The sequence below is a fragment of the Aulonocara sp. 'chitande type north' Nkhata Bay genome, linkage group LG7 (genome assembly GCF_057382095.1).
Source record: "Aulonocara sp. 'chitande type north' Nkhata Bay isolate Kocher_YH1m ecotype deep benthic linkage group LG7, A_spYH_male_GT1.1, whole genome shotgun sequence".
Lineage (NCBI taxonomy): Eukaryota > Metazoa > Chordata > Actinopteri > Cichliformes > Cichlidae > Aulonocara > Aulonocara sp. 'chitande type north' Nkhata Bay.
This window is the reverse complement of record NC_141350.1, coordinates 34,698,495-34,713,880: the sequence shown is the minus strand read 5'-3', so window position 1 is coordinate 34,713,880 and position 15,386 is coordinate 34,698,495. Positions and strand designations below refer to the sequence as shown.

At 38.5% G+C, this 15,386-nt stretch overlaps 1 protein-coding gene across 2 annotated transcripts in view; it reads left to right on the top strand.

The window, feature by feature from the left end:
• npr2 (natriuretic peptide receptor 2) overlaps positions 1–15,386 on the top strand; it is a 95,728-nt gene that overhangs the window by 44,125 nt on the left and 36,217 nt on the right. For both annotated transcript variants that reach the window (XM_086300166.1, XM_086300167.1), the window contains exons 8-11: positions 3,347–3,467; positions 6,339–6,413; positions 7,326–7,403; positions 10,880–10,984. In XM_086300166.1, the coding sequence (XP_086156292.1) occupies positions 3,347–3,467; positions 6,339–6,413; positions 7,326–7,403; positions 10,880–10,984 (379 nt within the window). The remainder of the gene's footprint in view (positions 1–3,346; positions 3,468–6,338; positions 6,414–7,325; positions 7,404–10,879; positions 10,985–15,386) is intronic.

Sequence of the window (15,386 nt, the reverse complement as noted above, 5' to 3'; positions counted from 1 at the left end):
TCGCCTATTCTCAGCCAGGAAAAACCCTGCAGGATTTCAGTATTTGGATCAAGTCATTTGCAAGAAATAGGCAGTGTCAATTAAGTAGGCTGCAGCTCTTATTTGTGTCAAATACATCTTTAATCAGTGTTTAAATAAATAAAAGAATTGGCTCAAGCTCTGTTTTAGCCGATAGCCAAGACTACAGGACACGAGGGAAAGAAGAAATCACCACATATTTATTGCATACATAAAATACCTTTCTGGATGATGCTCAGTGATTGTATCTTCTTCACTGAACACTTGACCCTGTTTTTCAGTTGCTTTAGCTTTATCACAGCAATTCAGTATCCAAAACTGGCAATTCAAAGAGACGGGCTGATTTGCCACACTCCTATTATGAACCACAAAAGGCAGGACACTAAAGCTTGGTCGGTATGATTTAGTAGCTAATGCACTTTAAATGATTATTACTGGGAAGCCTGGACAGACCGTGCCATTATTTTAACTTTACCCAGGTGAGCAACAATTTAAGATGATTGGTAATCACCACAAATGCTGTTTCCACTTCATAATGTCTCACTGAGCTCTGTGGTATACATCGTGGCTTACTGTGTGAGGCTTTTACTGTTTTAAATGCCAGAAGTCATGATTTCAGTGTACTCTATGATAACCCCCTTCGGTGAACTGCAACATTACGATGCTCGGTTAAACATTACCATTACTTCAGTTGAATAAGGCATAAATTAATTAAAAGATTTTTCACGCTGAGCCAAAACAACTGTAAAATACTGTAAGTTGCATTTAGTCTAAAGCTCTTAACCCTAGTGTGTTTAACTGGTCTGAAGAGTAACATTAGGAGACCTTAACTTTTATAGTTCTTTTAAAAAAACTGAGTTGGAAACAGTAGTAGTACTAAAGTACAGTTATGGCTTGAAATTCAGGGAGTAAAAAAAATAAAAGAGTGAAGTGGATTCTACCAACCAATATAATGGTTGGTTTATGACATAGCTGCCCTAAATTAACAGTATTGGTAACTAAAAAAAATTAATTCTTTTTTTCCTGTAATGGTTAATCCACCAGTATGTGCGAGCTGTTTAATCAGCATATTTTAAATTCTGAAAGATGTTTTTATCAATGATTTTAAACTTTACTGGTTCACAAAAAAAATCAGAAACAGATTAGTAAAACACATTAACTTTTGATTAAGATGCCAAATTACAATTATTTACTTGCATTCCTGAACAGAAAACATAGTTTTAGTGGTTTAATGTTATGCTTGTTTATTTTCTGACTTGTCAGAGAAGTCAAGTGTGCCAGATCAAATTTGGGTATAAAGATTCAGTTCAGTAATTTTTTGTTTTAAGCAGGCTTTTGACAGATTTCTAAAGGTGGTCCAAGAAATTTGCAAAGCACTGTACCATTACTTGAAGTAGAAGATATAGTCGACATTGATTGATGATTAACCTTCAAGTGACTGCTGTATATATATATATGTACTATTGTGACACTCTCAACACTATTAGTCGAACAGGCCTAGATAATCTGCTAGCTATAAAACTAATTGCAAGGACTGCAACCGACTTTACCTTCAGCAACCACTTGGCAACTGGTTGGGGAATATAGATTTTTGCCTAATGACTGTTGGTTATCAGGAAGTACAGACAGGTTTCTAGACCTTAATTGAAAAATATTTCCCACCATGAATTTGTTATTTACCTACCAAACTTTTCATAGTTTGCCATCAGTGTGGCAAAGATAACTGCAAGTTATCTGGGATCTTTTCTGAACCTGGAAATATTTTTTTATGTAGTTTTGCAGTGAACAATGGCTAGAGAAGCAAAAGGTTGTGTGGCTGACGCCTCGAGGCAGATACTTAATGACCAAAGTAACTATGAAGATAGCTCAACAAACTCAGACATATTAGGTTAACTCCTTTTTACTTAAACATAATTTAAACTGTTTAAGGAATGACAGACACAAATAAATTATTTTATTTTTTATTAGCTATCAAGTGAAGCATTCCTGTTTTAAATGTAATGCGGTGATTTTAGCTGCTAAAATAGCCTGGTTAAGCATGAGGGTTGTGAGACAGAGAGGGAAAGGGGACTTTCCAAAATTTAAAGTAACATAAATATTGCCAAGATTAATGTGAAAGGTGCAGTAGGAAGGTGGCTGTAACAAGGAAATATAATAAAAGTTCAACAAGGTTATTAGGAAACCCAAATGTGAGAAATACATAAGACAAAAAGTTGACAACTTGACCAAATGACAAAAAAAGAGGAACGGTGCGAACCCTGCATTCATGTACTCTTTTGTTCTATTGTACTCTTATTATCAAATATAAGCAAAACATTTCTATGCAATACATGAATTTTTAACATTAATCTAAAATTTCTTATGATTATGCAAATATGTACATTTATCTGTCATCAACTCAGCAACCCAAGATTTCCTCTTGCTCTTACTCTGGTTTGTGTGAATTTTTCCACTCGGAAATTTGTTTTCCCTAATGAGTGCACTGCAAGAACAAACACAGTTCAGGGAAATAAAATGCAAAAGTAAGCTTAATTAGACAAAAACAATGGTGGGAAAAGAACAGAGACAGGAAGTTAAGAAAAAAGTAAGCTAGACGAGGGAATAACGTTCAAAATAGAACAGGAAGTAACTGAAAGGCCCACGAGACAGAAGGCATCATAAAAAGTGACCCAAAGGAAAACTAAGGACAATGTGCAGTGTGACAATCCTTTTAAAGAAATCATTTTTTGAACTTATATTTACACTAACTTCATGCTCAGTTGATTTCACTAAATAGCAGTTTGGGTGCTTACTGTCAAATGTTCCATGTTTCTGTATTTTGCTTGGAAGAAAGAGCCCTTTGTTCAGGAGAGTCAAGATACTTCCCCTAAAATAGTGCCTCACTGCCAAGCATCAATAAGTAGAGCATATGAGCCAGTAAAGTTAAAATCTAATAAAAATAAACACAGGCCTAAATGCATCACCAAATGTACATAACTTCACGTAAATGCTGTATGTGAGGCATTCTGTAATCACATCTGAGACCGCTATCTCAGGAAATACCAACAGGAAAGACAGAGATCAAACGTAACAAATGGAGTTAATTTGCATTTTGTTTTAAGGTGACTTGCGAGATTAAATCCAGCTTGCTTAATAACTTATAATTCTCCTGCAGACCACCTTGGCTCCGAAGGACTTTTAATCATTGCTTTAGTTCCAGCTGGTGTAGCTTTGTGGTGAAAACATCACCTCATGGCCTTTGCATCAACCCCAAACCAGTCTAGTTCTCCTGTTGTTTGTGCTGCCGTGACCTTGTCGATTTCACCACCTGCTTTTTTACTTTCTGCAGGAAACTGAAGCTGGAGAAGGAACTGGCAGGAATGCTGTGGAGGATTCGGTGGGAGGACCTTCAGTTCGAGAGCCCAAATAAATACCACAAGCGTGCTGGCAGTCGGCTCACCCTCTCACAGGTAGATCACAAGATTTATGTGCAGAAAATGATGCAAAATGTTGAAATGACACCCACACGATCTCATATGAGAGCTAGCAGCCATTAAACTTTAAAATCTTCATAATTGTGAGCTTTTTATCACTTTATATCAGGCTGCAATCTGTGAGGCCTAGAAAATTGTTGTCTGTGCCCTGGTCCCTATTCTGTTCTCACGGTTTCTGTGTATTTTGGAGTTTTATTCTAATTAACTCTTGTTTTGTTTTTTTTATTAGTTTTTCATATATTTTCATAGTCTTTACAGTCTTGGGTTCCTGGTTCCAGTTTGTATTAGTTCATTTGTTCCCTCAGTGCTTCCTGTCTCATTCTCCTGTGTCTTTCCCACTAAGTTTATTTATTTGCCTAGTTAGTCTTGCTTACTCTGTGTTTTAGTTTGGCCATTAAATGTCTGCTGAGTTTTGTGCCTGGTTTTACTTCCTCCTGCTGTCTTATTGTTTTGATTGAAATCAGCAGTGTCTTGTTACCCATCTGTTTCTACTCTTCTTAATTACCCTCATGTATATAAGTAGTCCTCTCCTGCTTCTTAGTCTTGATCATAGCATGCATTTGCCCCGCTTTGTATCCTCTCTGCTACTTTGTCAAGAAGCTTTGTAGGAATATGTTCATTGAAGTCAATGTGAAAGAACCAAAAACTACAGTTCCTCAAATGTCCACTTGAGGGTAGCTCCAAAACAGAGCTAATCCTTATAGACGCTCATGTTAGAATATCCAACTTTACAGCAGAAATAATCATGTTTACAGCTTTGAGTTTGGTCTCTTCAGCCAATTTTCCCCTTTATGACTAGAGTAAAAGAATTTGACCTTTTTCTGTCTCAATCTTGTAAAGTTAAAACAAAATTTAAAGTTAGGGTTGTGGCAGCTTTGGTTACAGGTGGTGTCACCTGTAACCAAATTCAAGTAACTAAACTGGAAATGATGACCATGTTGGAAACTTTTGCAGCTTTTTATCAAGTTTTTCTAACAAACAGCATGGGTTACTGTGTTTTTAATTGTACTAACAGAAGTTTTGAGTGCAATTATGCCCTTTTATTTGATATGTTATCACTAAATAACATCCCTAGACTGTTGATGGGCCTTGGTAATGAAGATTGCTAATGTGGCTAATAACTTAGCACTCCACCATACCATCCAAATGTGGTCACTTCAGTCATCAAACCACCGATCACAGTAGATTCAGCAAGCTTTTTATATACAGTCTTTTATTTTATCCCATCACAGTTTCCTCTTAACATCCACCAGCACAGTGGCTTTCAACGTGGTTTTCAATGCTTCTTTTGACTGTAATGGTTGATGGGGGTACTTTTGCCCATTTGCAACATCTGCAACTAGCACCCCAATATAACCTTCCACCTACACCTTCTGTCTATCCCGCTATCAAACAGCTTCACACAGTTAAAAACAGTCTTAATGCCTGTGGTTTAGATCCAACACTCGAGTCAATTAAGTCAATAAGAATTTCTCAGTTAGCGTCTCCTGACTGATGAGCTGTCAGAGTGAGGCCTGCTGATCGCCAGTTCTTCTTTTGGTTACATTTTTAGGTGCTATGTTCTTTGCACTTGCATTAACGTGATGCCAGATATTTTGATGTGTCACACTTTCATAATTCAACATCGTCCCTAAAACAGTTTTAGGGAACCCTAAATTTTTTATGCAGTCATATGCTGCAATAATAATATATGCTTACCGTAAAAAACCCCAAAGCATGCCTGGACTTATCTTGTCACACCATTTGGCAACCTCTGCACTCGTCTATGATTTGAGTTTGGTTAATGTGAAGTAGTTCTGAAAATCTACCTATTTAGCACGTAGCTAAAACAAAACCCAGCCCTGCCCCTCGTTAATTGTAACCTGGTGGATGTTAATTGGTAAAAAAGTTGCTCATCTGGCAGGTTATTTTTGCATGCTTGGTTGGTATATTTCATTCATACAGGCCTGATTATCAGTCTGGACATGTCACTGTGGTAAAATTGGACCCTCCAGGATTCAAAATGCTTGAAGTTCAGAGCTTCCCTCCTGTTTACACACTGTGTGCTGCGTATTAAAAAGCAGTTTGTGGGTTTTGTTAGAAAAAGCAAAAGCTGCTGCCCCAAGAGAGTCCAAATCCTTTGTGAGTTTACACATTCCTGAAAGCTGGTGGTTTATTGATGGTAGCTGGGTTTGCAGTGGCATATTAAATGATTGTTAAAATAAGCCTTCGCCTGGCCCCCACTCCTATATACATAATACGTCATTACGTTCTTAGTATCGGGTTCTGTTGTCTGAGTGTTAATGCATCTCCTTCGGGTTGTGTTTCATCCCACACGTGCAAGTGTTCATGAAAAGCACATGTACACACCTTTTTCATTATTGCTTTTTTGTCCATTTCCTGGGTGTGTGTGTGTGTGTGTGTGTGTGTGTGTGTGTGTGTGTGTGTGTGTGTGTGTGTGTGTGTGTGTGTGGAAAACACAGAAATTTTCCAAATTAGAGTATTTTCCAGGGTGCCGTGTGATGCCAATATTTGCATTCTATACAAATGTGCAGTTGACTGTGCTGGCTGTATGCATGCAGTGCGCCCACTTGATTTTTATTCATTCGGTGTGCTCTGCAGACATTTGCAAAATGACTCGAGCTGGAATCTGAAAGCACTTTATTTTCTCAAATATAAGTGAACGATGGTTTCATGTTACGCAGAGAAGTGGGGCATGTTTTTGGGTAGTTGAACCATTTTAGAAATCTACATTGCAGTGAAGTAGAAGCACAGTCTTAAAGTGAACATGATTTAATCCTCTTTGCTTTAATCTACGCACACTAACTGACATTTTTTTCTTCTCACTATCCCTTTCCACCTTCTCAGAGAGGCTCCAGCTACGGCTCCTTGATAACTGCCCATGGAAAATATCAGCTATTTGCAAAAACGGGCTATTTTAAGGTAAGGCTTAGCGAGTTCTGACATTTTCAACTCCTGCGCACTCCTTTCCCGCCCACACATGTGCACACTCGCAGAGAAAAACTGAAGAGAGGAGAGAGAAAGCGAGAGTGTGGGCGAATTTAGGTAGTTGGTTTTAATGTGAGCTGCAGAATGCGTCAATTTTCTTTCTCTCTCTCTCTCTCTCTGCCTTTTTGTGTGTGTGTGTGTGTGTGTGTGTGTGTCTTTGTTTTTACACTCCCGCCTGCAGTCTGGACAGGGCCATCAACTTGTTGCTGCTGTTAATTTGTCCGTTTCAGATTGAAGAGGTGTGAGAAAATGTGACAAAAAGAGGCTGCTGAATAACGAGATGGCGGGCTGTACTCTTTTTTTTTTAGCTGAATGATGCAGGGTTTTTATATAAATGCTGATGTCAGGATACAGATCGAGCATCTTGTTTATAATTAGGGTTATTGATACGCCTCTTGAAAGTCAGTACAGATCAAGGGTGATAAAATCTGTCACCAGAAACAGCCAATAATTGCTGGACAAAGAGAACCTTTCTATTCAGAATTCTTCAGGTCTTAACTGTGCATTTCATTTGAATAAAAGTTAAAACTCCCACACAAACTGCCGGTCTTGCTTCGTAGTTGCTACAGCAGCATTTTTCTCCAGTCTGTCACATCTGTGGCTCTGAGGATCATCACATTGGAAACAACAGACGCAAGTCTTCCTCTGCAGCACAGCTGCAATCGACCACACATGTACCTGTAGGCTACACTGCTGTTCTCTCTCTCTGTGCTTAATACTGATTCCTTTTAATTTCATGTTTTTTGTGTTGTTTTGTTTGTGCATCCATATATATATATTTTTTTCTCATATGATGAAAGCTGGTGTGTAAATCTGGCTTCACCGCTCATCTTGTGTTGCACACAGGGGAACCTGGTGGCCATCAAGCACGTCAACAAGAAGAGGATAGAGCTGACAAGACAAGTTTTAATGGAGCTCAAGCATGTAAGTGTCCCAAAACGTATTCCTTTGAAGGAGATGCTTTATTATTGCGTGTCAAAGGGAATTACAGAAAGTGCAGCATGTGACTCTCAATTGTTGATTTTATATTTTAAAAAAAAAGAGACAAAAATGGAGAAGCCATCTGTGTGTCTGTTCTCTAATTATTGAGCACAGACTGCAAAGGCAATAATTAATAAACTGCAAAGAGAAAGGGGGATGCTTTCATGGGTTTCTAATTCCTTAATGAATAAAGTTTAAAATGCTTTTAATCACTCAGTAAGCATGGCAGTAACTGGATTGGCTTGGGGCAACACTTCTGACCTACTAAGCCTGTGATGTACAAGTGCGACAGGATTACTACTGTTCACAATCTGTATCGCTGCACCTCTGTTTTCTTTCTAAAAAGTGACTTCTAATTGACTCGCACAATTTTATATTTCCTGGACTGGTTCTTTTTTCCCCATCTCATTTTATTTGTTTTCCAGCAAATATAAAATATGGAGAAAAAAAATCTAAAAATATGTTATATTATTATTAGTACAACCCATCTGGCCCAGTTTTACTTGTAAGTAACATCAGAATCTAGAGGGATGTTTCATTTGCCTTCTTTTATGTGGAGGGATCAATATTCTGTGCACTCAATTTAGTGTATGCATTCTTCATAAAAGGCTTATAAATGAAGGAACTTTATCACTCCGAGGAAGAAACTGAGAATCATTGCTGTACTTTTAAGGTTTTTGCTTTCATAGCTTTCTGAAAATAAAATAAAATAAAATAATTTAATACATTCAAAGATTCAAATGTTCTAACTTGATATTTATAAGTAAAACAGTAAATGATAAGATGGGCGTGTTGCTGCCAGACAGTGGACCCAGATGCAGGATTCGGCAGATGGAATTAAACAAAAATAAAAACAATAACAAAGCAGGACGTGGACAAACTGACTGCAGACAACAGACTGATGGAAGCTCACACACCATGAGGAATATGCAGACAATGTACACATAGGAGGAGATGAGGGCAGACTGGACACACCTGGGAACACAGCTGAACAGGGTCTAACTATTGAGATATTGGAGGCAAAACTGAACATAATGCACATGAGACGAGGGACTAAAGTAAATACAAAAAACAGGAAGTAACAATCACTGAAAACAGGACTAAGACACACAAATTCGACGTAGACAAGAAAATAAACAAACATGGAGACGTGATTGAATAAAATGGAAATTGAATTGAACTAATTTAACTATTGAACTAATTGAGTTCGGTGTAACAAGCCACGTTCTGAGTAAGGTTAGTTTTTCTCTGACGTTATGATGTATAAAATTCAGGTGCAATATAAAAGCAATGAAATTTACTTCCTTTTGATTTCTTCACCGCTGTCTTTTAGCTTTCTTGGTTCAAGCTGAACTAAACAGCAAGGGAGTGAGCGAGCTTAGAGTTGCTAAGTAAAGGAAAGGAATGCACTGGATTGGGTATTGATGGGGTAGGCCTGACCTAAAGCACATCCCGCTTTATCCTTCTGTTTCACTCTAGCATCGACTGTAAATTATAAAAATGAACTTCATTATATTCATATATATTCATATTGACCCCAAAAGCTCATAAGGAAGGTGTTTACAAAGGTCATAGATCAAATGAAAAGTACGTCTTTTCCTATTGACTTCTGTACAACTGGACTTCTTTTGAAAACAGAGACGTCGCTCCCTGCTGGCTGACCACTAGACGAAATGCATTGCCTTCACTTTTCAGACTCTACCTCGATCCTTTATACACAGTCTGCGAGTGAAACAGATTCTCGTCACTCTTGAGTTTGTCTTCTTTCTTTAAAAGGGGAAAGCAAAGTTGTATTTTGAGGTAAAATGCATCTCTGAGTGCTTCCAGTTGCATCTGTTTGAAAAGAGCTTTACACTGAGTGAGACCTTGGAGGACAGAAAAAATACCCTTCATCTCAACTAGTTGTATTCAACAGGTAATTTATTTGCTCACCAAAATGAAGCAACTGTTTAGATGAAAGACCTTCATAATCTCCACCTGCTTTATGAAAGGAGTTTTTTTTAAAGTGGAACAATTTCAGCATGTTAGTTTTGGGTATTTTTCTCTGGCTCTGTAGCTTATCTTGTGAAAGATAGGTTTGTGTTAGTGTTTACAAAGACCCACTGCAGGATGTTACGGCAAAGGGTTCAGATCCTTTAAACATGTATTTGAGTGCAGCTGCTGATGGAAAAGGTCTCCTCGGCTGGGTGATGTTTACGAGTGAGTGATAAGGAAGCTGGCTGAAGGGGGGAAAACAGAAAATCTTGCAATTTATGTGGTTTGGTGATGGAAACACTGTGTGGCAAAGGGAAACCCGTAACTCGGAAATTGCACCAGTGGTAATGAAAAGTTGTGGAGAAAACTTGTGGCCATTTTTTCTCTTTTCTCCAGCTCGGATTCTTTTGGTGCTTTTGGGCCTTTTTTCTGTTGCTGTCCTTCAGAGGAGAGGAGAGTTCAGGCTTCCTTGACGCCTCTGTGGCCTCTCGGTCAGTCGGCAGGCACATGGGGGAGTGAGGCTTCTGTCTGAGCTGGCAGCTTCTCAGACGCCCCGGGGGCCTGATCGACTGTCAAACCTCAGCTCGTATAAAAGCCGACCAGATGGGGGGAAGAGACAGGCCTGCCAGTGGAAACTTAACCACTTGTCTTCCAGTGCTCTCTCCTCCCCCCTTGCTTGTGTGCAGCGGGGGAAATTATATAGGCCAAAGGGTAGCCTAACATCCCCCGAGCCGTGAAACATGAGCAACTAACACCCTGGTTTTGGTGTGAGAGCTTCTGTCACTCACTGAGGATGAATTTTCAAAGTTTTGCACCAGCTGCAGAAAGATACGCTGTCTTTGTTAGCACTAGTAGCCGTTTGTGTTTCTAGAAAAGAAAATTACTGTTTTCTTCTTCCTTTTTATTTCCACTTCGCACATTCTCATAAAATGAAACGTTCCCGCTTAATCGCCACCAAAGGTTTCTGTTTTCATTCCTTTTTCGAACATACAGAGTGATTCATGCTTTGGAAGACGCTTTGTGTCGTTAAAACCAGTGAGTGATTATTTTCCATGTAAAGCAGTTTTACACATTCAGCCTGTTCCAGTGTGATATTCCTGCTCGTACGTCCTCTCAACACCTCAACCTTATGTTATTTTTTTCATCGCCCTGAGCACACTGGCTCATTCATAACCTCCAAGGGCAATTTATGCACACGCACATGTTTCACCTGGGTGCCCCGAGCAGGAATGCGTCTCAACACGTAGGAAAAGACACGGTGCCAGCTAGCCCACTGCAAATAGATTATTTTGATGAACTGCTGGCAGCGTTATTCTCAAAACTTTGTACATAAACGAGCCGTCAGTCCTCCCTCCTCCGTCCTCTGTTTCCATGGGGTTCGGGAATGTGATGTTGGAAAGAGTTGCACTCACAGTTGCTGTGTGTTTGTGTGTGGTTATTTTCAGATGAGAGACGTTCAGTTCAACCATCTGACTCGCTTCATCGGGGCCTGCATCGACCCTCCTAACGTCTGCATTGTAACGGAGTACTGTCCCCGAGGGAGCCTGCAGGTAACCATTTTCAACCCCTCTAAAGCTGAAGAGGGTCACAACAGGCTATTTTAACCTTCAAATTACATAATAATTACAACCTCAGATGAACAACACATGGCATATTACACTGTTATTATTTATTTCACAAAAACTAAGCCAAAATGAAGATAAGTATACAAAAAAAATCATCAGTAGACTTTACGATTCATTAGCTTGTGGAACCACCTCTACCACCAGTAACTTGAAGTAATCTGTTCACATGTTGGACAAAGTAGACAGATGGTTCAAAAGAGGAGTAAAAGAGGCCATTTATGTCCACTGTGAGCGACCATCTTTGAACAGGTGGCTTATGACACCAACTGTCAGCCATCTATAATCCAGTTTTGAGATCCCTTCCCAGACGCCTTAACGCCTGCTCACATCCTGGGCCATCTGACCTCAGGATATCACTGGGGCTAGGTTTCACCCGAAACCTTGGCTGATTGTGACCTACACCCGTTTTCACACCTTGGCTCATGTGATTAGGTAGAGGATCATCAGGGGTCCTTTTGTCCCTCTCAGTGGGATACTCCCACAGGGTTTAAATCTGGGAATCTCCACCATTTGACCCTAGAACTGAAGAAACTTCTCAGATGAGAGGTGAAATGTCTTCAAGCAACTTAAAGAAGTCCAGACGCTTTTCTTTCCAAGCTCCTTAGACTTTACTATTCAGAGCTCATGGCTGCAAGACAAGCCCAAATCATCACCGCTTATCTGTCCAACATTCATTGTTCAAGAAGTCTTGTAGTTTGTTCAGATGCACCTTTGCAAGCCTAAACTGTGCCATGTTCTCTTTAGAGCAAAGGGGCTTTCTCCTGGAAACCCTTCCAAACAAGTCATGCTTATTTAGTCTTTTTTTTTAACTGTACTGTCATGAACGTTAACATTTAACATACTGAGGCCTCTAGATTTCACTCTTTGCAGTTTCTCTGGACACTGCACGGTCTGTCCTTGGGTTGAATTTGCTGGGATGTCCATTCCCGGGAAGACTGGCAGCTGTCTTGAATATTTTCCACTTGTGAATAATCTTTCCTACTGTAGTATGATGGACTTCAAATTGTTTGGAAATCGCCTTATAACCCTTCGTAGAATGATGGGCAGCAGCAACTGCTTCTCTAAAGCTGCTGCTGTCTTTCCTCTCTTGGTGTGTTAGCACACACCTGAATGCTCCAGACCAGGCCCTCATGTGTTACACAGAGCTTTCCACCACTATCACGAAGACCAGTCTGCTTTTTTACAGATGCTGATGATCAGTTAATCACATACATTTGATTAAAAGCATCTGGCTGCATCTTATCCTCTTAATTCCTATGAAAGCAGTTTAGTTCTGTGTTGTTGTTCATTTAAGGTTGTCTTGCGTCCTAGTACGCAAATCCCTAGAATCAAAAGACAGTGTAATTTATTTGTGTACTCGATTTGCCTAATTAACATAATTTTCATAATGTATATTTCAGTAATCTAAATGCAGCATTTTGAATTTTTCTGCACTAAACATTTGGCACATCTGTATAAGGCTAAACTAAAAATAGTCTTTTGAAAATTGTGAAATTTTGTGAACTTTGAAAGCTAATTTAAATAAAATATAAACACAAAGTATCATCATTTTTGTATTTGTTTGTTTGGTAAATTTTTAATTGATGAGGCATTGTTATTGTGAATTTGGATGTCCACAACACTGTAAGTCAACTGCTTTCAAAAAGCTCTTTATTGTAATACCTGTACTGATTTTTCGTAAATCTTGCCTCTAACATATCCCGCCCATACTAGAATAATTCAAAAACACTAAACCTAATACTAAAACTAATAAAAACTAAACTGAAACATGAAACTCACTCATGAAATTAATTGGAACTAAACTGAATTAAAACCAAAAGTCAAAATGAGATAAAAAAAAATACAAAACTAATTACCAGCTAATTACAAAACTGTAATAACTCTGCTTTTTTGTGATAATAATAGCCCTAACTCACAGCCTACACTTGAAAAACATGTGTCATTTGTGTTTTTACAGCTTTAGTAAAATGGTCAGAAGGTGAAATGGACAAACAACAGCTGAGACAGCAAATATCTGGTGTGTGTGTGCAGAGGTCCGCTCCACACACCCTTTGAATCAGGTTGTGTTGCCAGATTGCACTGACAGATAGACAGAAGCTGTATTTAGCGTGTGGCTCGTGTGTCTAGACTGCAGTTTATAGACAATCTGCGTTTGCAGACGCAAACCCAGCGGGCCCTCATGTGTTACACAGAGCTTTCCACCACTATCACGAAGACACCAAAGAAGGAAATGTCTTCTGGAATAGTGATGTTCATCCCTGCAGTAGGGTTCAAGAGACCTGGATAATCATGTGCCAAGGAGCACTGAAAGCTGTCAGCTGATATTTTACAGACTAAACAATTCATCCCATACAATTTAACAAGCAATGATAAAAATAACTGAACAGACGACCAGGACCTAAAAGTGTTTTCTAAAAGTTGATCGCCACAAAGATGAAAACCTTCTGAGATTTTTTATTTTTGTTTTTTTCACATGACAACAGACAGACAGACAATAAGGACTCAAACAACAAATCTAACAAAAGCCAGCTGGTGGATTTTTGTGTTGAAGTACTGTTAGATTAAGCTGTATTCCTGGCAGTGTTTGTGTCTGTTGAGCTCTGCAAGACCAACTTAAATCACCTTATTTACTCTGCAGCAAGATTACAATACTTATCAAGCTAACCATTAAAAGTCCACACATTCTTTTGTCCTTCAATATTTGCGATTTGTCTTTTTTTGTTCCAGTAAGGAATACATGACGCTTTAAACAAACTTGATCTTGGCCCGAGATGCTGGCACGCCAGAAGCTTCCTTAAAACAGACGAGCTGGGAAATGACTTTTATCAGTCACACTTTAAAGAAAGTCGTCTGCGTAAAAGGCAGATATCTGTGACTGATGTGATACTGCTGGATGCTGAAACAGAGGCCAGGGAAGACAAACTGTCAGCTCTGGAATTGTTTCTGCATTTAGTCTTTAAATAAACTTTAAGAGCATCTTGGCTGCTGATTATGGACAACCAGATTTCAGTAAATATCAGTAAAAAACAAGAAAAAAGAAATTAGTGTTCCATGAAGTCATAGCAATAATAACTAAATGCGATAAATAATGAAATGCTACTTTCGGCTGCTACTTTGTCACAAGGCGCTGACACAGAGTAGCTCCACATGTTTTGAATTTTGGCAGAGTTTCACACCGGATGCCCTTCCTGATCCAACCCCAGAGGGATTGGACTCTTTGTCTGGAATTGAACCAGTTCAGTTGAATTCAGTTTTATTAATATAACGCCAAATCCCAGTTAACTCAAGGCACTTTATGTTGCAAGGTAAAGACCCTGCAGTGATACAGAGAAAGCAGAGAAAACCCCAACAATCAGACATTTTCCTATGATTAAGTTTTTTGGTGACAGTGGGAAGGAAAAACTCCCTTTTAAGAGGAAGAAACAGAACCAGGCTTGGGGAGGGGTTGCCATCTGGTGCAACTGGTTTGGGGGGGGGGTGAGACAAAGAAACCAAGACCTTTGGCTTACCATGTGATTGTGTGAACCACTGTGCTATGGAACCATTACATATAATAAATACATAAAAAATATAGCAATAAATAAATGTGACAAATAAGTAGACAATATGTAGAAAATTAGGGTAATTAATACAGATAAATACAAAACAGTAAAAAAAATAATGAAGAAAATAAGATGATTAAAGTAAATAATTAAAAATAAAAAATAATTAACAGATAGATGGGTTTGGGTAAAATGCAAATGAAAAGTAGATAAATAAATTAATCTCTCATAAATGAGAATAGGGATGAATACTTTTTTTTTTTTAATTCACAGTTTACACTCTTAAAGTAAAGCTAAAGGGTGACACGTAAATGTTGATGTGTCTTTTTATTCAAAAAAGAAAAAAAAACATGAATAAACATGCCCTGTACAGTTAAAAATAAACATGAGAAATTCAAAATGAAAATAAAATGGATTAATCAAAAAGCAAACACTGCAATGAATGAATAAAAATATCAATTTTTTATTTTATAAATATATAATTATTTTTGAATTTTACTTTTGGTGCATTCAGGGTCTGTTTTATTGGAACTTTTATTGGCTTTATGCTTTAAAGATGAAGCGTACACAGATTAAGGATTAATCAGGACATATATACACTGGGGCGTGATTAGGGATAAGACACAGATGCATGTAATCACAGGTGAAAACAATCAGACAACTAACCAACCAGAACACACCTACTAAGGCAGGAAAACTCGCACTTAACATGATACAGAGACACAGGAATACTATACGGTGAATTAAAACAGGAGCTAAAAACTCAGCAATATCATAATAGTCAC